The 23946-nt window shown below is 38.3% G+C and overlaps 1 protein-coding gene across 2 annotated transcripts in view; it reads left to right on the plus strand.

Moving 5' to 3' along the window:
- The window catches only part of JAM2 (junctional adhesion molecule 2), a gene marked incomplete at its 3' end in the record, with an annotated part of 68972 nt that overhangs the window by 43091 nt on the left and 1935 nt on the right, over positions 1–23946 (plus strand). Inside the window, exons 3-9 of one of the 2 annotated variants that reach the window (XM_082654430.1) lie at positions 4807–4914; positions 6329–6481; positions 9440–9642; positions 13508–13607; positions 17804–17911; positions 19683–19698; positions 22431–22473. In XM_082654430.1, coding sequence (XP_082510556.1) covers positions 4807–4914; positions 6329–6481; positions 9440–9642; positions 13508–13607; positions 17804–17911; positions 19683–19698; positions 22431–22473 — 731 coding nt within the window. The remainder of the gene's footprint in view (positions 1–4806; positions 4915–6328; positions 6482–9439; positions 9643–13507; positions 13608–17803; positions 17912–19682; positions 19699–22430; positions 22474–23946) is intronic. The other variant, XM_082654429.1, reaches the window with a different exon arrangement.

Here is a 23946-nt window from a genome sequence, read left to right on the forward strand (position 1 = left end):
AGTATGATAATCTCTGGCGGCATCCGTGTTGCTGCAAATGGCTTTTTCTTTTTTTTAATTTATTTATTTTATTTTTGGCTGTGTCGGGTCTTTGTTGCTGCTCGCAGGCTTTTCTCTGGTTGCAGCGAGTGGGGGCTACTCTTCCTTGCAGTGCGCGGGCTTCTCATTGCAGTGGCTTCTCTTGTTTCAGAGCACGTGGGCTTCAGTAGTTGTGGCACTTGGGTTCAGTAGTTGTGGCTCACGGGCTCCAGAGTGCAGGCTCAGTAGTTGTGGCACATAGGCTTAGTTGCTCTGCAGCATGTGGCATCTTCCCAGACCAGGGCTTGAACCCATGTCCCCTGCATTGGCGGGCAGATTCTTAACCAATGCGCTACCAGGGAAGCCCCCTGTAAATGGCTTTTTTTTTTTTTTTCATGGCTGAGTAGTTAGTATTCCACTGTATATATGTACCACCTCTTCTTTATCCATTCATCTGTCAATGGACATTTAGGTTGTTTCCATGTCTTGGCTATTGTGAATAGTGCTGCTATGAGCATAGGGGTGCATGTATCTTTTTAAATTATAGTTTTGTCGGGATATATGCCCAGGAATGGGATTGCTGGATCATATGGTAATTCTATTTTTAGTTTTCTGAGGGACCTCCATACTGCTTTCTGTAATGGCTGCACGAGCTTACATTCCCACCAGCAGTGCAAGAGGGTTCCCTTTTCTCCACACCCTCTCCAGCATTTGTTATTTGTAGACATTTTAATAATGGTCATTCTGACCAGTGTGAGGTGATACCTCATTGTAGTTCTGATTTGCATTTCTCTAATGATTAACAATATTGAGCATCTTTCATGTGCCTCTTGGCCATCTGTGTGTCTTCTTTGGAGAAGTGTGTATTTAGGTCTTCTGCCTATTTTTTGATTGGGTTGTTTGTTTTTTTGTTGTTGAGTTGTACTAAAATATTTTATGATTTGTGTATATGTGTGTTCCCCCCAACTCATTCAGTTTTTTGTCTCTTGTCTCTATGATTTCAAACAATTATGAATTAATTAATTCCTTCTTTTCAGTACTGCTTTTCTGTATCACCTCCCATAGTGATGCCAAAAGCAGAATGAGAGTAAAGCGAGCGCTGCTCTGCCAGGCTTGTAAGTTACATGAGCAGCCTTATGCAGAGAGCACAACCCTGAGAGAAATAAATCAGAATTTAATAGCATGCTTTTCTCCACAGAAGTAATAATTTATGGTAATTCTCCAGAACTACTTTGGTAGTATACATTGTCTTCTTGCATTATGTAAGATTTTGATGATTTTTAACTTGAGCACAGAGAATGAAATCAAACAAGAGTCAACAATACAGAATCTTAGAAAAATTAAAATTCACAGTGATTCTAGCTGTGTGATTCCTTAAAGTGATTATTTTGCTACATGTTGAACAAATGCTTTTTCCAAACAAAGAATTATCTTTTCTCAATCCAAACTGGAACAGATATTTTTGGCAATGTAATAATCATCTTAATAGAAAAACTTGGCGCATTTTTCTGTTCTAATATGCCTTGCTTTGAGAAAGTATGATTTATGTCTATATTATTTTCTTTACTGTCTCAAACACAGGAAACACTTTAGCTCAAATCTGAGTAATTTGGGGGTAGATTTATGATGGTACTAAGTATGGATTTCTACCATGCCAAGGCAAGCTTATAACTACAAGTAAGAGAAGTGCCTCATGGGTAAAAGTAATAATAACCATTTATGGAACATGGACTATATACAGAGTACCATGTGCACCCAAGTATGTAAATATATTATCTCATTTAATCTTTACCACAACTTTGCAAGATGAGTAATGTTGTTCTTGTCATTTTACAGATGTGAACACAATCACATCTTTTTTTTTAAAAGTTAAATAATTTGCTCAATATCACACGCAGAGGTCTAACTTCAAAGCCTGTGCCTTAAACTACCATATTATGGCATAATAATGCCGAGGGCTAGACACGGAAAATTATGCTGGCCATGAATGTTGAATTTGGGCTGAAAAGAGAGAGGAGAGTCCATGGTAGTTAGCTTCTCAGTTCACTTGGTTCTCTATCCTCAGATGTTGACCCCATGGTTCAGTAGATTTACTGTTTCTCACAGTTTTTGAGGTCAGGGTGTTCCCCTGCTTGGAACACTCCCAAAGAACCACAAGGCGAAATTCAGATTCCAGGAAATTCAAAAATTCAAATTCCCTCTTTTAAGTCTTTGGTTAATTATCACCTTCTAAATGAGGTGAACTCTGACTACTCTATTCTTTTAAAACTGCACCCCCATTCCCCAGATTCCCAAACTTCCTGTACTCTGATCTACTCTTATTTTCATAGCACTCATGACCTCTTAACGTACTATATAATTCACTTCGTGATGTTTCTTGTGTGTCTGACCCCCTGCAAATTGTAAGATCCCAAAGGGGAGGGATCTTTGTTTTGCTCACTGCTATAGCTCAAGAACAATGCCAGACACACAGTAAATACTCAATATATTTTGGACAAATTGCATAGACCATTTCTCCACATTTTATATGGTCAATGAGATTGAGGCTGGAGTGGAGTCACTTCACTTAAGAGAACCATTGGTTACATTTTTAACATAATTTCTGCAGAGGTTTTCCATAGAGTAATGAGTATAGAAATCAGGAAGAATTCACCAAAAGGAGTGTGTGTGTGTGTCCAGTTAAATATGTGAAACAATTTGATTATTTGAGTGTAAATTTATTCCTAAGACCTAGGAGTGTGAGCTAAAAATGAGTGTGGGTGTGTGTTTAATTGCTGGAAACTCAACAAAATACGGGAAGGAAACCTATCTAGAGCTCAAGACTCCGGAAGGCCACCACCCATTCTCCTTAATCAACAGAACAGAGCCATGTTTCCTCAGACAAGTCCCTCGGCACACATTTGTCTGTGTAGCATAATTGTAAACATGCCTGTAAAATGATGTCTGTTTGTAACATAAAACTTTTTAAAACTAGGCATCCAAAAAAAAAAAAAAAAACCTAGGTATCCTTAAAAACAAATTTTGGATTATTTTTCCTTGTCTTTCTTTTCTCTATCCTACTTCCTATCTTCCATTACCTGTTATTCTATTTCTATATTTTTAGCAATGTGTGTGAAACTAAAAAAAAATTAGAAACTACATTTTAACAGAAAAATCATAATTCTGTCACACAGAAATCATCACTGGGTTAATATTTTCATACATATTCATACAGGCTTTTTGTCCATATCTATGTGTATACTTTTAATAAAACCTGGGATAAATATTATAAGTATTGCTTTCTAATCTACCATGTCATGTAATATCCTGAATTATTTTTTTTTAACGGCATTAAGTCTGCTTAACATCAAAATCAGAGGTATAAGAAGGATTTTAACATAGTTTCTCTTCTAGTCAAAGATACTGTGTTTTTTAGGTCAAACTGTATGCATTGTGGAGGAAAAAAAGTTTCAGAAATATGAAGTTGAGGGAACTCTGCCCAGTACTCTGAAATAACCTATATGGGAAAAGAATCTGAAAAATAATCGATATATGTACATGTATACCTGAATCACTTTGCAGTACACCTGAAACTAACACAACATTGTAAATCAACTATATTCCAATATAAAATAAAAACTTAAAAAAAATATGAAGTTGACACTCCAGAGAGCTGGCTGAAACATACTTTAAAAATAGTTAGAACTAGGGCTTCCCTGGTGGCGCAGTGGTTGAGAGTCCGCCTGCCGATGCAGGGGACACGAGTTCGTGCCCCGGTCCGGGAAGATCCCACATGCTGCAGAGCAGCTGGGCCCGTGAGCCATGGCCACTGAGCCTGCGCATCCAGAGCCTGTGCTCCGCAACGGGAGAGGCCACAACAGAGAGAGGCCCGCGTACCGCAAAAAAAAAAAAAAAATAGTTAGAACTAGAGATTTCCATTTGGCAACTTGAAGTAGTTGGCAGGCAAGCCCTGGGTTTTTCTTCCGTCCGTCATCTTGTTTGGACAGTTAAAGGAGGGGGCTCCTTGGGTAGTTCCAGGAATCCTTTAATGACATAAGTGCAGTAAATTGCCCGTGGTAAAGTAACCTTAGTGAGCTACATTGAGGCGGTTAAACCTGATGCCAAGATGAAATCTTTGAATAATTTTTCTGGATTGAGGTGAGGGGTGGGAGTCAATGATTTATTAGGAGACCATATTGGGTGTGTATTAATGTATTTTCAGAGAAGGTTATCAAAAAAGGGATCTGAGTGAGGATGTAGTGTGTTGAGGGACCATTTGGGGTTCCATAGCATGGCCTGGGCTGGGCTAAGTGCCTTTCTTAGGCAGTAGGGTGAACCATCCACTATTTACCTCCATCCTGGCACTCATCACCTTGGACTGAAATTACACTGTCTTACTTGTCTCTTCTACCAGACTGTAAACTCCTTGAAGACTGAGATGGGGAAGAAAAAGATAAATAATTAATCGTAGCTGCCATTTTTAAAGACTTACTATGTCCAGGCATGTGTGCTTTGCATATATTATTGTATATGAAGACTCAACAACTCTATGAGATACTATCTTATTTTACAGATGATAACTGAAGCTCAAGAACTAGGGAAAGTAGCATAGTGTCACAAAATTATTTTGCGAAATAATCATAATGCTTTCAATTCATCTTTGAATTAAGCCGACCTGTTGAGGAAATTTATGAATAAATAAATGAATGAATGTATAAAATAATAATTTAAGGATGTTAAAAATTTATTAAGTAAAATATTATTTCAGAGGGACAATTTTTTAAAAAGTATTTTTATTTATGTTCCTAGAGGTTATTTTAGCCTGTAAATACCCAAAGAAGACCATTTCCTCCAGATTGGAGTGGAAGAAACTGGGGCGCAGTGTCTCCTTTGTCTACTATCAACAGGCTCTTCAAGGTAAGATGCTGGGACTCGATAAGGTGAGAGCAAGAGAGCACCAAATACCCCAGGTTCTTTAATTAACCAATGAGGGCAGGACATGGCTGATGACTGAGAATGTGTTTCTGTAAGTGTGAGATGAAACCAATAGAGACTGAGACCCAAAACACAACAACCACAAAAACAGAGGACAGGGAACAGAAGAAGTTCACCTCCATGGAGGCCCTGGACCCCTCATTTCTCACCTCACTTCTAGAGGATGTAAGATGCAATTGTTCTTGCTGGCCCAGTAGATTAAACTCTTGCGGGAAAGGACGAAAAGATGGTGTGGGGTTAGGATGGAGGGTCACTGCTCAATTGTAGTAACTTTACCCTATTTCCATATCACCATTGAGAAAGCAAGGCCATCACTGAGAAGTTTAGGGAGTTAAGACTTAGGGGAAGGTAAATACAGCTACCCTTATCCAGTGCTTTCTTTTTTACATTTTTTATTGTTATACATTTCTTTATACTCCCTATCCTTCTTGTTGAATATATAGTAAGCTTTTAATTTAAAGTATTGGTAATGATAGATAAAATGCAATGGTGTCTGTGATTTAGTTCAAAATAATCCAGTGGTTAAAGGTGCAGATGTAGTAAGACAGGCGTAGCATTGATTAAAATTACAGTTGGGTGATGGTTTGTTGAGGTTCATTTTACTATACTCTCTAATTTTGTGCATGCTTGAAATTTTCCATTATAATTATTTAAAAAGTTGGAAATATAACTTAAGTATAATAAACAGGTTATTATTTTAAAATATGTTTTACTTTAATTTTAAAGAATTAAACAAGTGAGCAAATGTTTAAAGTTCATAGAAAATTTAAAATATCCCTGTGGTTCTTACCTGTTAAGATAGGATTACGGGCAGCAGAGGCCTAATAGCACAGCTGTTTTTACTTGAATTTTCTGTAATGCTAATCTAATGTGATACAAAACACTATTTTAATTCCGTACAAATTACTATCAAAAACTAATCCAAAGAATGTTTTTAAAGACCCCCTCACCTTCTTTTTTGTGGCAGTATCATGCAAGCCACCACACATAAAGTTACTGTTCCAGCTAGTTAAACTAGGCTCTCCAGTATCTTTTGAAGATGTGAATCTATTTATTCTAGCATACTAGAAAGGGGATGAGGCAGGAATGAGGGTTGAATTCTTTCAAATAAAATATGGGAATACGGAACTGAGTGTTCTTTTGTGAATAGTATGACGTTCTAAAAAAGAAATAGAAGTTTGAAAGAGCAGCACTCATATACAATTTTAAAATTTTTAAATTGAGTTTATTAATAGGAAAATAAATGCAGTGGTTACTGAATGAAGTGACTAGAGAAAGGTAGTATATAGAAAATTATTATATCATTATTAACATCATTGTCCTCTTTTTCTAAAAGGAGATTTTAAAGATCGAGCTGAGATGATAGATTTCAGCATACGGATCAAAAATGTTACGAGAAATGATGCCGGGAAATATCGTTGTGAAGTTAGTGCCCCATCTGAACAAGGTCAAAACCTGGAAGAGGATACACTCACTCTAGAAGTATTAGGTGATGTGCTTGTATCTGTGTGATTACTGTTCCCACCCTCATCCCCATCATCCAACCCTGGAGCAATGAGGCAACTCAGGGCCCCAGCGAGTGAAGTTATAAAGGTGGACCACCAGCACCGCTGTTCCTGCAAAATCTTGGCTATTACTCCTTCTCACCTCGTTGGCTGCTTAAATGTTAATGTTACTAACTTATTATGACAAAATCTCTTTTCAATTAAGATTCAGGTAAACTTTAATGGTCCTCCACCGTACATAGAAGCATTTTCCCTAAGAGTTTATTTTTTAACATCTTTATCTGAGTATAATTGCTTTACAATGGTGTGTTAGTTTCTGCTTTATCAAGAGTTTATTTTTCAACCATTTTCAGCATAGGTAGTAATTCTCTTACCATATAAAATAGTCTCTGGGCTTCCCTGGTGGTGCAGTGGTTGAGAGTCCGCCTGCCGATGCAGGGGAAACGGGTTCGTGCCCCGGTCCGGGAGGATACCACATGCCGCGGAGCGGCTGGGCCCGTGAGCCATGGCTGCTGAGCCTGCGTGTCCGGAGCCTGTGCTCCACAACGGGAGAGGGCACAGCGGTGAGAGGCCCGCATACTGCAAAAAAAAAAAAGCCTCAAATGAGATGATAGAAAAGCAATAAAACAAAAAAAAGTATTGGAATTAGCAGATGCAAGCTACTATATATATAGAATGAATAAACAACAAAGTCCTACTGTATAGCACAGGGAGCTATATTCAATATCCTGTGATAAAACCATAATGGAAAAGAATATGAAAACCAATGTATATACATGTATAACTGAATCACTTTGCTGTACAGCAGAAATTAACACAACATTATAAATCAACTATACTTCAATAAAATAATTTTTTTTAAATGTAGGCTGGGGAAGTATAGAAGTTATTTTGATAAAGAAAGGAAATTAGCATTTATTATGCAGCTAGTATGCATTAGGCTCTTTCACATGTGTAATTTTACTTAATCTTCACTGACAACCTGATTTTTACAGATGAGGAGATAGATGCTAAGTGATTTTCCTAAGGCTGCAGAGCTAGTAAGTATCTGGGCCAGGATTTGGATCCAGATGGGGTTAACTTCAAAGCCAATATATTTAGTTACTCTAAGACTCACTGATAGATAGTAACTGCCCATGATGACAACTGGTGGAGGAAATGATCAGTTCTTCTCCATAGATGTTACTATAAACTACTAAGCAAAGAGAATAAAACGACTCCTCTTCCTTTTTCTACATAGTCCAGGCTCTTTCTAAAATTCTAATGATGTACTTACTGTTGTAGAAGAAATTTCATCCAGAAAACCTTGCGGGAGATTCAGCTGGTGTATTAGTCTTCTGCCACATACCAAATGATCACAAACTTAGCAGCTTAAAACAACCACCCATTTATTAGCTCACAGTTCTGTAGATCAGAAGCTCAGCAAAATGTGGCTGGGTTCTCTGCCCAGGATATCACAAGGCTGAGATCGAGGAGTCAGCTGGGCTCAATTATTGACTGGAGACTCTGGAAGCAAATCTGCCGTCAAGCTTATTTATTCTTGTTGGCAGATTTCAGTTCCTTACGGTTGTAGAACTGAGGTCCCCTTTCCATGCTGGCTATCAGCTGGAGGCCACGCTCAGTTCCCAGAGCCACCACATTCCTTGCCATGGCGCCTCTCTATCTACAACCCAACAAAAGCATGTTGAATCCTTCTTGTGTTTTGAATCTCTGAATTTCCCTTCTGTGACCAGCCAGAGAAAACTACTTTTAAAGAGGTCATGTGGGGACTTCCCTGGTGGTCCAGTGGGTAAGACTCGACGCTTCCAATGCAGGGGGCATGGGTTTGATCCCTGGTCGGTGAACTAGATTCCGCATGCATGCCCGCAACTAAGAAGTCCGCAGGCCACAACGAAGATCCTGCATGCCACAAGACCCGGTGCAGCCTAAATAAATAAATAAATAAAATATTAAAAAAAAAAAGAGGTCATGTCATTAGGGCAGACCCATCTAAATAATCTCCCCTACCTTAAAGACAAGAGATTTGGGACCTTAATTACATCTCTAAAATCCCTTCAGAGTAGTACCTACATTTGTGTTTGATTGAATAACTGAGAGAACGTGTACATACACCAGGGCCGGGGAATTGGGGGACCGTGTTAGAACTCTGCCTACACAGACAGTTCTGGGTTTTCCTGGATTTAAGTAAAGTCTGGTTTACTTTACAAATCCCTGGGACCAGAATAACCTTAATTCAGGTATTCTCTGTCTTGGCCTGAATGGGATTTTAGTTTGAGTACTGATCCTGAAAATATACTCAGGTTTGACTTTGTTGGAATATAGTTGATAATAATACATGAAAATCATTGATGAGGGGAGAAGTAGAGATTGTTTATCTAGAAAAGAATAGCTGTTGTAGTAGCTAATGTAGTGTTTGCACGTGTAACAGGCAAGCCCTGAACTCTCAGTGAGTGGCTTACATAATAGAAGTTTCTTTCTTATGTAAGTAAAGTCTAAATAATTGGAGACAGAGATAGCAGTGGTGGAACTATATTGCCCTACTTAATGAAATCAGTAGGGACCCAAGCTAATGTAAGCATGACATCTTTGATACATAGCTTTCTGAGGTCACCATGGGTATTGACACCTCCTTGGTAGTGGGAGGGGGAGGGGGAGGGAATGGATGGAGAATCATACAGGAAGCTTTTATGGATCAGGCATGGGAATAGCATATATGACTTTTCCCCAGATTCCATTGGTCAGAACTCATGCATGTGATCCCATCCGGCTACAAGGGGGCTGACAAATGTGGTCTAGCTGTGTGCCTGTGAGGAAAGGAAGTGGGTCTCTTGAACAAGTAGCCAGTCTCTGTCACAGGTGTCCAATAAATTCATCTTTAGCTGGCTGTTAAAATCCTCATTTAGCTTGTAAATAACCAATGCCATTTGACTTCCATCCTCCAGTGGCTCCGGCAGTTCCATCATGTGAAGTACCCAGTTCTGCACTGCGTGGAACTGTGGTGGAGTTGCGATGTCAAGACAAAGAAGGCAACCCGGCTCCTGAATACACGTGGTTTAAGGATGGCATCCGTTTGCTAGAGAATCCAAAACTTGGCTCCCCAAGTGCCAACAGCTCATACACAATGAATACAAAATCTGGAACTCTGGTAAGGTCATTTCAAGCATTGGCCTAATAACTGTCTTGCATTTGGAAAAAAAAATATTAGAACTAAAATAATGGAGAGTAGAGGGCTGATACCATTGCTCGTTAAGTAGAGAGAGGAAAGGATAGCAGGAAAGATGGCAGCACTCATACAGAGAAGTGATGGAAAAGGCTGCCACAGGAGAGGAGAAGACAAAACAGAGAACTAGGGAGTTGGACAGGGGTCTGCACCAGGGGCCTGACGCAGGCCAAGATGGAGTCATGATGATGGATCAGGCCTGGAAAGGTACTAGGTGCAGTCTCGTATTTATAATACCAGGGAAATGCATGAAAACTCCCTTGGGAAGGGGACCCTCCTACACTGTTGGTGGGAATGTAAACTGATGCAGCCACTATGGAAAACGGTATGGAGGTTCCTTAAAAAACTAAAAATAGAACTACCATATGATCCTGCAGTCCCACTCCTGGGCCTATATCCAGAGAAAACTAATTTGAAAAGATACATGCACCTCAGTGTTCATAGCAGCACTGTTTACAATAACCAAGACATAGAAGCAACCAAAATGTCCATCGACAGATGAAAGGATAAAAAAGATGTGCTGTATATATATATACACACATACATACATACACACATATATATACACACACACATATATATCGCATATATGTCATTATTTTATATTTATATATAAAAGAATGAAATAATGCCATTTGCAGCAACATGGATGGACCTAGAGATCATCATAATAAGTGAAGTACGTCAGACAGAGAAAGACAAATATCATATGACATCACTTATCTGTGGAATCTAAAATGTGATACAGGGCTTCCCTGGTGGCGCAGTGGGTAAGAATCCGCTTGCCAGTGCAGGAGACACGGGTTCGAGCCCTGGTCCAGGAAGATGCCACATGCTGCAGAGCAACTAAGCCCATGCACCGCAACTACTGAGCCTGTACTCTAGAGCCCGCAAGCCACAACTACTGAAGCCCGCGTGCCGCAACTACTGAAGCCTGCATGCCTAGAGCCAGTGCTCCACAGCAAGAGAAGCCACCACAATAAGAAGCCTGCACACCGCAACGAAGAGGAGCCCCCGCTCACCGCAACCAGAGAAAGCCTGCGCGCAGCAATGAAGACCCAACGCAGCCAAAAATTAATAAATAAATAAATATTTTTAAAAAAAGGTAAACAAGAAGGTCCTACTGTTTAGTGCAGGGAACTATATTCCATATCTTGTAATCAACCATAAGGGAAAAGATTCTGAAAAAGAATAGAGATATACATGTACGTATAACAACACCAGAAACAAACACAACGTTGTAAATCAACTATACTTTAATAAAAAAAATTTTTTAAATAGAAAACTCTCTTGGGGATGCCCTGACCTCAGTACCAGCCGTGTGAGAATAGTGACTCTTGCCAACCTGTGATAGGATGTCTGTGTCATTAAACTCTTCCATGACTAGCTCGTCAACAATTGACTTTGTGACTTGAGTATCTATTACTTTAGATTTAGTCCAGATTGTCTGATCGATTGAAAATCCTTTCTAAGGAATCCTGTTGGAAATCTGTAAATAAGATCTTTAAAGTTAATGACATTTACAAATAAAAGTATTTTTACTGTTTTTGACGCTGACTTTTTAGGGTAGAGGTGGGAGTAAAAAAAAGAATTAAATTTGAAGCTTTTTTTTTTGGATTCAAAGTAATATGTCAGTTTAAAAATGCTGCATTTCCAGCAAGGCAGAATCACTATCACAACCACTATCAAAAGAATCTTAAAGGCATGGTAATAAAAATTTTAATAAATTTTTAGAGGAGGTATAATATTTCCTTTCATCCCTTCAATCTACAAGTGCATGATAACATTTAAAAACTAGATCCTCTGGTAAGTAATAAAGCATATTGATAAAGTGACTGAAAGATAAACATATCGGTGGATTGATGTGGCTACTCCCTGAGGAAGGGATGCTCTGGCCCTTTCAGCATCAGCAGGCTCAGTCAGCAGGTCCAAGTGATTTTACACTGAGAAATTGGGTAGAAAACCTGCAGTCACACTTGGCTATATTTACTTTTCAAATTTGTGTTTTCTCAGAGCAGGTGATGAAAAGCCCCAAGCCAAGTCTGAAGAGATATAGATTCACTTTCCTCAGCTCAACCCTTGAAATATCTGTGATGTCAAAGGGGTGCACCAGGGCAGAACCAGCATGAGTTATTTTCTGAAAAATGAGCAAAACAAAGACTCCAGTGTATGGAAGACAACGGCTTCCTTTTAATCACCAGTTATAATATCCTGGAAGATCATTTTCGGTTTTAGTCTAACTTTTGTTTATACATAACCTTGGCTTTGAGTTCATGGTGAATATCTTTAAAGGAGTCTGGCTCTTGGGACTGACGATTCCATAAAGTGAGAATACACAAGGGAATGCTTTCTATTGCACCATGTTGAAGGATACAGAAAGAACAGGTATATGGGTAGTGGGTAGGGAAAAGAGAGGAAAAGGCCGTAAATAGATCAAAACCCTGGCTGTTTTTAGGCACATATATTACATGAGGATACAAGACAATAAGGAAGTGCTCCTTAGAGGTTCATGGCCCCTCTTGGATGCAGTCAGCAGTGACCACTGTGGTACTGAGGGTGTGACAGGAGGATACTGAAGGAATGGGTCTGAGCACCCCTCTCACCCTCCTTAGGTCCTGGCAGGATTCTTGAAGGTGTCCAGAACACACTGAGTTCCCTCCCTCCTACTAACTACCTAACCAACTTCTCTCCTTTTATCCATCTATCTACCCATTGTTTCTTTCCTCCTGTCTACCCGCCTGCCTCCCTTCCTTCTTTCTTTCCTTCCTTCCTTCCCTCTTTCCTTCCTTCCTTCCTGAAACTCTCCGAGGTGCTAAACTACTATGAAGCCTGTTACATCAAAGTCTTGCCTTTCAGTTGCTTTGGCACAGAGTAGACAGAACAAGGGTTGGTTGGACTTTATCTTTTCATAATTTTCACAAATTCTACAACTGATAGAAGTTGTAATCCTATAAATGACATTAAGACTTTCCTAGGCCCTATGCTACTTCCTGGTAGTAACTCTGGCTCTTTAGAGGAAGTGTTCATTGTTTGCTGCTGCAGTGAACTCACTGTGACTTAGAAAACTGCCTTTAAGGCCAAGGAGGCCTTTATTTATAAATGGTGTTTCCTAGGACTTAGAACTACCTACAATACTTAATACTACCATGTGCTGTAAACTTTTAAAAATGCCCACTGTCTTCCTAACTGTACTACTTTTTCAGTATCACACACTAAAAAAGACACTTCCTGTATATATTTAAGTCTTTCTCTGTCAAATTAAACAGAGGCCTAGCTAATTACTCCTTGAAGACATGGCAGATTTCTGAATTCACTGTAAAGATATAAAGTCCTAGGGACTTCCCTGTGGCACAGTGGTTGGGAATCTGCCTGGCAGTTCAGGGGTCATGGGTTTGATCCCTGGTCCGGGAAGATCCCACGTGCCGCAGAGCAACGAAGCCCGTGCACCACAACTAGTGAGCCTGCGCTCTAGAGCCCGCGAGCCACAGCTACTGAGCCCACTCGACTAGAGCCCATGCTCCGCAACAAGAGAAGCCACCGCAATGAGAAGCCTGCGCACTGCAGAGAAGAGTAGCTCCCGCTTGCCTCAACTAGAGAAAGCCTGCGTGCAGTAACGAAGACCCCACTGCAGCCAAAAATAAAGTAAAATTTTAAAAAAAATGTATAAAGTCCTAAGTCACTGAAAAGGAAAGACCGACTTAATGATAAATTTAAGGAACACAGTTCTTTTGGGAGTCTACTGATAGATTTATTGTTTAAGTAAATATGTATTTTTTTCTTCTACAAATAGCAATTTAATACTGTTTCAAAACTGGACAGTGGAGAATATTCCTGCGAAGCCCGTAATTCTGTTGGACATAGCAGGTGTCCTGGGAAACGAATGCAAGTAGGTAAGCACGATATATTGGGAGGAACAAATGGTTTAAAATTAGTATGTGCAAATATTTGGGGGTGGAAGGAGCAAGGAGTAAGTAAGAACTGAGTGATTTGAAGTATAAATGGAAGGGAATGTTTAAAATCAGTTTGACATAATATTACAAAAAGCAAAGACGCTGTTTTAATCCAGCTTCCAAGCAAGACAGGAATATTTATCATTGTATTTTATAGATTTTTGAATTTTTCCAATAATTAATTTTAAAATATGCTCATCTGAGCAATCCTCTTTGAAACAAAAGCTAAGAGTCCTGTAAGTTGCTCAGAGTCAAGAATTCAGAATGGGGGTTCGAATTCCAGCTCTGCCACTTATTAACTACGGGCTCTTCGGCAAGTTAATTAACCTCCATGCCTCAGTCTCCCCAAAATTGAAGTTATAATACACTGTCCTCATAGAGTTGTTAGGAAGATTAAAATAATTAATATTCAAAAGTGTTAGAATGGCACTGGTGTATTTTGAGCACTATATAGGTACTGGCTATTTTAATGGTTGGTAATTTGTTTCAAACCCCTGAAATAGTATGTTTATACTTATTGCAGAGTAGGCTGTCCAAAAAGACTTTTTTTTTGGCCATGCTGCGCGGCTTGCAGGATCTCAATTCCCCGACCAGGAGCTGAACCCGGGCCACAGTAGTGAAAGCGCCGAGTCCTAGGCCACCAGGGAACTCCCAAGACATGTTGAATATAGTTATGGATCTAGTTTGCTATAAAACATAGCTGCCATATATTATATTCACAAAATAAGTGTCTTAGAGTTGAATAAAATTCAGGCTCAATTATCTTTTCAGATTACATGAGTTTCAGAGCAAACATTGTTTTTCATTTTACTTTTAACAATTTGGTTAAACTCGTTCTTGTATGAAAGCCGTGTTTTGAAAATGGTTGTGTAGTAGAGAGGGATGAGCTGGAGATGGCATCCGAGGGGTTAAAGGTCACTCTGGAGGGGGCTGCACCCTAGGTTTCAGGAGCTTGTCCTCAGCTTTGTGGGGTCAGAAATTCATTTTTTCAACACGTCTTGAGCTATGCAGATACGTGGGCAGTAATTTATATTGTCTGTGTACAGTTAACTCTTAGCATGATATTTTAAAGAAAATATAATCTTATTAGACTTCAGGATATCCTAAAGTATAAGATATTCAATAGTATACTCTAATTTCCACAAGTAAGTTTGAATTTCAGGGTTTTTTTTAAAATTCGGGGACACATATTATCTACCCAACCCACTCAAGTGTTGACATTTAAAGTCAAACATAAGCATTTGCTTAAATTATCAGAAAATATCCCTCTCAATGCCGCTTTGGAGTTATTAGAAAATTCACTATCACATTTTATTTTTTCTTTAAATGATCATGTTTAATTTCAGTGCCTAATTTAGTTTTATCTTAAGAAATAATATAGGTGAAGTCATGGTTTTGACATACTAGTTAAATTTTTCCTAGCATGCAGTGAATAAATACATAACAAACTTTAGATTTCTGTGTTTTGCTAGTAGTATCACTTTAATTTGAACATGATTTCCACATATCTATTCTTTCTGGTATAAGTTGACTTAAAAGTTAGAATTGCTTTGTTTAAAGCTCATCCATTGATCCTCGATGTTTTACATCCTTGGTTTGGAATTCAGATCTTTGGAAATACATAATTCATGAAGCCTCATTTCCAGTTTTCTTTGTGAAGTATCACCAACAACTTGTAACCAAAACCAGATCTGTTTACTGTTCTAAATAAATCCTTTCTGAAGTACAGAAAGAAAGTAAATCATGGGTTTGCTGATTATTCCCAGGCTGCTTTATTGTACAACTCCAGAAAATTCTGCTCACACTTAGCATTTGGTTCCTTTCCTTTTATTTTAGAATAATGATACCCTCCTTTTATTGTGGCTTTTTTATTAAGAAAGAACACACAATATTTTCATATGTGTTATTACATTTTCTCTTTAGTGAGGCATAATAAGGCGGGCATATTACTTGCTCAGAATCTCACAGTAATTACAAATGGGATGAACACAACTTACCTCTAACTTACAAGTCTTCTATCTTCTACTTTTTTGAAGAAAATAAAATAACATTTATACCATGACTTAGTACTTACTGGATAAGACAGTTTTTTTTGTTTAGAATTTGCCTTTAGCTTGAATACTTCATGGATGTCAGATTCATTGACAAACTACAGGACAGTTTTTTGTCAATGAAAATTTCAATCTAAGGGTGATTATAGCCCTTAGGTTAAACCCTTTGTAGGTGTCAAATCATTGACTATTACAAAGAAAATTGTAGGCAGTTTGGTTCTCAGGAGTTTTATTTAGTTATTAATTTAATTTTGCCTTAGATTATGATTATTGTGTAGTTCTTTTTTTCCTCTCTGCTATTTTTTGTCCAAGTGAATAAATAGATGAATCTCCACCTCCCAATACCCAAGCAAATATGAACCGAGTTTATATCAAGCAATAATTAAGGTTTCCTACTCTAGTCAAATTACTCAGCCTTTCGAAAGATTGACCCAGTTTCCTTTTTTAAAAAAAAAAATCAGTTAATATTTCAGAGGCATCTGGAAAAATTAATAACACTTGGCATTAAGAAAAAAAATTAAGACCAGGAAATTTTACGATAAGCAGACTCATTCAAATAATATTTCTTAAAAAATCATTCCCAAAATGTGCACTGCTTTAAAATATCTAAAATTACTAGTGAGAAACTGGTACCTAATATTTTCTCCAAGTTATTTAACCATATGTTAATTAATACTTGCTTTTAAAAAAAGAACCCTTTGTTCCTTTAAAAAGTGTAGGAATTTGCATATTAATCAATACATAAGAAGTGTCTAAATGACAGAAGAGTATGGCTCATGAAATCCTCATGGACAAGATGGAAAGATGTGACCCAAATTGAATGTGTAGATGGATTCACACATGGTTGGATCCCTCACCCAGAGCATGCTAGTAAATTTTGTTATATGAAGAAATATGTCTAATAGCCTGTTAAATAGTTCTTTCCCAAAGTCATGTTTATCATTTTATTAATGACTTGAATGTATTTTTGATGCAGTTCCCAGTTGCAGAAATATTAACCTCAGAAGGTTAATAATCTAATGCTTCGGCAACAGAATCAGTAACTGGAAAAACCTCACAAGTTGGTAACATGGTAGTGATTTTTCAAAGTTAGGTCCAAAAAATGCAGTTATGTTGGGTTAGAGGAAAGATGACTTAGTAGTAGCAGGAAAAAGCCTGGGGAAGTTTAATTCATTTTTAACTTAATGGGATAACAGTTTAATGGCATATATGTATGTGGGTGTGTTATGTGTGCGTATGTACACACACACACGCACAAGCCCATATAAATTCAAGAAAGAAGATGTTTCTGATACTTAGTTTTATAGAGCAACAGTGGTATGGGCTTTCTTTGGGGTTGAATGAATTTTCCGTATTTGTGAAATTGACCCAGATGACGATGTAGAGGAATTTTAAGGAAAATTTGAGGGGAGTGTTGTAGTAATACTTGAACTCACTGAATTTCAAAGCTCACTTCCAATCTGATATTTAATCATATGGATTATTGCGTCTCCAAATGCATGCAAGAGAATACCATACATTTTATTTCTGGATCATAGAACTTTTTAAAATTTAAGATTCTTGCAAGACGTAGCTCTGCTAATATTTTCAATCAATTTTGAACCGTATCCGTGGAAGTGAGTTAGTGGAACAGGCTTAAAAAGCATGAAACTATCTGTATTTATGGTATAGCTACAAAGGGGAGCTTTTATTTGTTTTGTTTTAATTTATTTATTTTTGGCTGTGTTGGGTCTTCGTTGCTGTGTGTGGGCTTTCTCTAGTTGCGGCAAGCAGAAGCTACTCTTCAATGCAGTGTGCAGGCTTCTCATTGCGGTGGCTTCTCTTGTTGTGGAGCACGGGCTCTAGGCGCACGGGCTTCAGTAGTTGTGGCACGTGGGCTTAGTAGTTGTGGCTTAGTTGCTCCGTGGCATGTGGGATCTTCCTGGACCAGGGCTCGAACCTGTGTCCCCCGCACTGGTAGGCGGATTCTTAACCACTGGGCCACCAGGGAAGTCCGAGGGGAGTTTTTTGAGCTTTTTCGATTTAATAACTACATCGGTCCATCTTTTTGACATGAATTCATGCATGGTTTATTTTGCATTCCAGATGATCTCAACATAAGTGGTATAATAGCAGCTGTAGTAGTTGTGGCCTTAGTGATTTCTGTCTGTGGCCTTGGCGTGTGCTATGCTCAGAGGAAAGGCTACTTTTCAAGTAAGTGAATTTCACTCTTTGCCAGACAGCTTCCTGTGGATATAGTTTTCTTCTGAGACACTGTTTCTCCTAAGATGTTCTAACAGACACTGGAGAATATTTTTCGTTAATTTTCCTGCAGTAGAAAATGTCCAAGATGACATGAAGGTGAGTCATGAAGCATCCCGGCGAATATAGGGAGGAAAGGCAGAGGTGTCTCATCACAACATTCCAGGAATCATCACAGAATATGTGAGAGGCACCGGGGAGGGGCATAGCGCAGCGATACCGAGAGATGTGCAATGTGGATGGATATTTATAGCACATGTACATGTATTTAAGATCCTTTTATTTTAAGTAAGGGATCGTATATCTCAAGATGAAAATTAATTTCTAGTTTTATGATAAGAAATTTCATTGGAATAAATCTGTGAAATGTTTTATCAGTATAGAACAGTGGAATGTTGAATGTCAAATTTAGCACAACTGTATTTAGAAGACAATTGTTCAATTAAAAACTAGAAACCTATTGTATTATGGTTGCTTCTGAGGTTTTTAATTCTTCAAGTTTAGGTCTATTGGAACTCGCGTTTGGTGATACAATAGGTTTGATGTAAATGGATAAGATTTTTAAATGTTTTACTCTCTTAATGCATTTCTTTACTTCCAGTCTTCAAAATTATCTGAGACCTTCAAAGTTGCACAAATCCATCAAGTCCACTAAAATTAGTGTATAAAGTAGAATTTTTAAGGATAATACATTTATAGCATGAACAAATTTTAGACCTGCTGTTTTTATAGTGAACATTAATTTTGAAATTTAGGTTTAAAAAATATCTTATATCAAAATAAAACTTAAATGTAAAGGGGGTTTCTAATAATACCTATAAATAGGTATTGTAAAATGTTTCCATGAATGTGGTTTCAAGGATATTCCCTGTAATTAAGAATAACTGCTCTGTGAATGAATAGTAGCTGTTGTGTGGTGCTCCTATCCAGTCCAGTGTAATGTAATCCGGCTGAGTCCCCCTGCTGGTCAACAGTGGAAGTACAGACAGATAAGGTTGCTCATTCAAAATTCTTGTCTTTTCTCTCTACCTGCAAAGAATACCTGTCTGAGTGTTTTTATTAAAGACTTGGTAAACGGTTTTTCTTAAAATGCTGAATTAATTAAAGATTTTACGTGAATATTATTAGTTCATTAGCTAAGAATGTTACTCCCGTTTTCATCTAGCAGAAAATCTATCTAAGAGAACCATTTTCTTGAACTTGCATTTCAGACAGGGGCTGGCAAACTATGACCCATGGACCAAATCTGGTCTGCCACTTGATTTTCTATGGCCCACGAGCTAAGAATGGTTTTTACATATAAACATTGCAGTCTATTTGATAATAGGGAACCCTAACATTGAACCCCTAAATAAGAGAAATGTTATCCCTCCAAAGAATTCCATTCTTCTAATTAGTAGACCTGTATTACAAGACTTTGATTATTATTATATTTTTAATTCATTGATAAAAATTTTTGAAAATTTGTTTTCTCTTTTGTTATGTAAGTACTTACTTAATATCCTCGATTTTACCTCTTTGCCCACAAAGCCTAAAATATTTGCCATGTGGACCTGTTGGCAAACAGAAAATGTTTGCCAACGTTTGATTTAGGAGGTATACAATGTCAGCAAGTGAGAATCAAAACTGAGAAAAAGGAATTAAGCTCAAACTCATTTTTATATGAATCTGTATCATACCCTATTAATTTTTGCATTAATGATATATACTTGTTCTTTTGTAGAAGAAACCTCCTTCCAGTAAGTATACTTTCTTAATGCATGCCTTCCCCCATATCAACTACTTTTTTGTTCATCATCCGTTTAAAGTCAAAAGTGGGAAGTTGGGTTGTTTGTGTGGGTTTAATTCTATGGGCGGTGACTCGAATTCATCAAGGAACACATCCCACCTCATGCCTAATGCCAACTTGTCAACGATGTTTAGTTACCTAGAGAAGAAATATAGTCACTAATTTGACTTTTTAGGCATTTCCATAGTACTACTTGAAAAACTTTTTCTGTGTTTTTCTAAATTTAAAATGTTCCAATAAATTTTTCCCTAAAAGTCATTTTACATTTCATTGAATACCAAATATATGTCCAACCCTGTTCTAGGGACTGATAACAGAGCATCAGTTAAATAGACCAAAAATAGACCAAAAAGCTCCTCTGCTCCATGGAGCTTGCATTCTAGTAGAGTAAGGCAGAAAGTAAACAATTACATGAGTGCAACAGTATGTCAGATTGTGATAAGTATTACGGAGAAAGATAAAGCAGGTAAGAGAACAGAGAATGCACAGGGGAGGAGTGGAAATTGCCCTTGTAAATAGGTGGTTAGAGAGGGCCTCACTGATGAGGGGACGTCTGAGGGAGTGAGATATGCAGATAAGCAGAGGGGAGAGAACAAAGGGAAAGATCTCGAGTGCCTGGAGTATCTGAGGAACAACAAGGGGACCGGTGTGGTTGGAACAGAGTGAGAACAATGCAGGGAGGAGATGAGTGAACACAAATAGTGTAGTAGGGGCCAGATTATATGGAGTCTGTTCCAGGCAGTTGTGAGGAGTTTGGCTTTGGTTCTGAGTCAGATGGGACATCATTGGAGGTTCTTGAACAGAGGGATAGCATCTCATTTAATTCTTAGAAGCTCACGCTGACTGCTGTGTTGAGAATAAACTGTAAGGTGACAGAGGGTGGAGGAAGCAGGGAGAACAGTTAGGAAACTACTAACTAATCTAGACAAGAGAAAATGGTGGCTGGTCCCAAAGTGATGGTGTCAGAAATGTTGAGAAGTGATAGGATTCTGGATATATTTTGAACAGTTTGCTGGATGATTGGATGTGGGCTGTGAGAAGAAGAGAGAAATCAAAGATGGCTCCAAGGCTCTGGGAAAGATGAAGTTACCATTTACTGAAGTGTGAAAGGTTTCAGGAGGAGCATGTTTGAGAGTGGTGGTGGAGGTAGGTAGAGAGGTCTGTCTGGAGTGCTTTGAAATTTTAATATTTGAGATGCCTGTTATACTGCCAAGTAGAGTTAATTAGTGAGTAACTGAATATATGAATCTGGAGTTTGGGAAAACATCTTAACTAGAGTTAGAAATTTAGGAGTCATTGGTACGTGAGATCTGGATGAGATCACCAGAGTCTCCAGTGTATTTGCAGTTGATTTGTGCCTGTCTTTGTATGTATGGAAATGGCAGACCCAACCTCGACTCTATGGGCGTTCCCCTCTACTCTCAGCTGCCACGCTTCAGAGACTTTGTCATCTCCTAAGTCTTTTGAAGACCAAGAAGATGCCATTGATTTCCTGTTTCTAGACTTGCTCCTCAGTGATGGTCTCTGAGCCTCATAATATCCCAGTGCAAGTCCAGGATGAGGTCCAAGTTAACAGGACTAGCAGTAGCCAGGTCAGGAGTGAGTTCTGAAAAGCAGGGTAGCCTGATGGTGGTATGGCCAATCCCCCATCGCACTCCAGGCAATTGTGAGGATTCCCACTTTTATTGAGTAAGATGGAAAGTGATTGGAGGGAGGGTTATGAACAGAGAAGAGACATCATCTTATATATGGAGAAAGGCTGGCAATGCTAGGGTGAGGGAGGTTATTCTTTCATTCAGTCCCTATTACTGTCTCTATTAACCCAGGGAGGCAATATCTTTATTCCTAGACACACCTTCCGTTTGTCAAATTCATGCTCCTCAAAATTTGTTGGACAATGAATTGGATGTTGTATTAGTCTGCTAGGGCTGCCTTAAAAGTGCCATCAACTGGTGGCTTAAACAACAGAAATTTATTTTCTCATAGTTCTGGAGGCTAGAAGTCCAGGCCTCTTTCTTTGACTTAAAGGTGGTGTTCTCCCTGTCTTCACATGATCTTATGTTTAAACATCCCTGTTTATGTCTGAATTTCCTGTTCTTATAAGGATATCAGTCATATTGGATTAGGACCCACCCTAATTACTTCATTTTAATTTAATTACCTCTTTAAAGACCCTGTCTCTAAATACGGTCACATTCTAAGGTACTGGGAGGTTGGGACTTGAACCTGTGAATGTTTGGTGGGGACACAGTTCAGCCCATAACAGGTAACTGGAACCGTAGTCACCACATAAAATTTTCCTTCCATGGAAAAAATGAAATTTGAGATTATAATGATTAAACTTTCAAAATAGTAAATGTCAATGAGTTGAGTTAAAAGTTAGTAAGTCTCTGGTTTGCATATTCCGCAAAAGTCGTTAGTATCTAGCCCTAGGCTACAAGTAGACACACAGAGCTTCACACATATAGATATTTTGTTACATGGTTTTCTCTATGAATATTGTCTATAAATACAAGAAATTCAGTTAGGATTTCTGGGGGCTTTTGTACCTTTTTTACTAAGATAAATGTTCATCTTCCTGTTGAGAAAATGTGTGGAGGTAACATTAACTAAAAGAGGATACATGTTTTAGAATTGGAAGCAATAATATAGTAAATGCTGTCTTTTATGTTCCACAAACAGGAAGAGTAGTTCTGCATCTAAAGCCACTGCAATGAGTGAAAATGTGAGTATTTTTAAAGCATATTTCACTTTTAGTATACCTTGTACTAGTGTCTACCGCTGGTCTTTAGAAGGAGCTAAATAAACGTTAGCTCCCATCCCCTGTCTGGGAAGGCAGCATTTGTAGAGCAGTGGGGCTTCACCATCCCATTATTTTCTCTCATTGTGTTTTCTATTATTAGTCGGCCTCCTTAGTATCATTAGATCTGGCATTATCAGCTCCATTTTATAGATGAAGAAATTAGGACACACATTCTCACAGTATTACAATGGCCAAGCTGGGACCCAGGTACCTTGATTCTTGTCAGCTTGACCAAGCAGATCACTTCCAGAAGATCTGTGGTTCCAGGACTCTCCTGTGGTTATTCAAAGCACTTGGAAATTTTAGGGATATGGAATATCCTCTGCTTTTGCAGAAAGGAACATTTCAGAAATCCTTGAAAAGATGCAAGAATTACCTAATTCAGATTGTTAAGGGAACATAATTTAGATGCTTGGACCCTTGTGTACTTTTGCATTTGTAAGCACTACATTGAAGCAGTAAATACCATCATTGCTCAGATTTTGTAGCTCTTTGCATGGTTATTCAGCCTTCTGGACTATTTTTCAGCAATACAGTGAGGGAAGGGAGGTTCCCCATGTTTTTAGAAGTCTAAGCCCTTTCTTGAGAAATGGAGCGCTACTTCCCTGAATTCCTTAGTACTCTGTGGCAGGGATTTGCTTAGATTTCCTTTCAGTAGAGCTTGGGTGGGGCGTGCATTTTAAACACTTAAGTGACTCTGATAGACACTAACCTTTAAGACCTACATACTGTTCCATAGACTTTTTTTCCGCCAAAAATTAAAAAAATTGTCTACTCCACAATCTATCATGGAAATCACTTTATTTTGTGGTTTGCAATACCAAAGCATATTGTTCATCAATTAGCAGACAAGCAACATGTTAACTCTATATTTGCTCCTATAATTTGTAGAAAATACTCCTTTGAGTGCGGAGTAAAACAATCTCACCGGACCAAATAGGAAGAGACACTTTGTGGCTGAGTCGGAAGAACAAAAGCTTTGCTCTTTTTCTTTGTCTTCTGCTCGGTTGCCCTCGTCAGCCAAGAGCAAGAGTGTCCAATTTGAATTCTGCCCCAGAGCAGGGTTTCTCAACATTGGCACTACTGTCATGTTCTCCTAATTCTTATATAACAATTTATATAAGAAATGACAATTTCTTCTAAGGCTTATATAACGAATTTTTTATAATTTCACATAATTCTTTCTTGTCCTGTATGTTGTAAGATGCTTAGGACCACCTGACCTCTACCTGCTAGATGCCAGTAGCATCCCCCCAGCAAACAGGACTTCTCCTGTTCTAATTCCCACTCCTACTTCTTTGCTCTTTAGGCAAACATTCAAGGATTTGTCTCCTGGTATTTAATTATTTAGTTCCCCATAAAACAGATTTAATTAAATATACGCTGGTTTGTACC

This window comes from Grampus griseus, assembly GCF_964374135.1.
Source record: "Grampus griseus genome assembly, chromosome: 5".
NCBI lineage: Eukaryota > Metazoa > Chordata > Mammalia > Artiodactyla > Delphinidae > Grampus > Grampus griseus.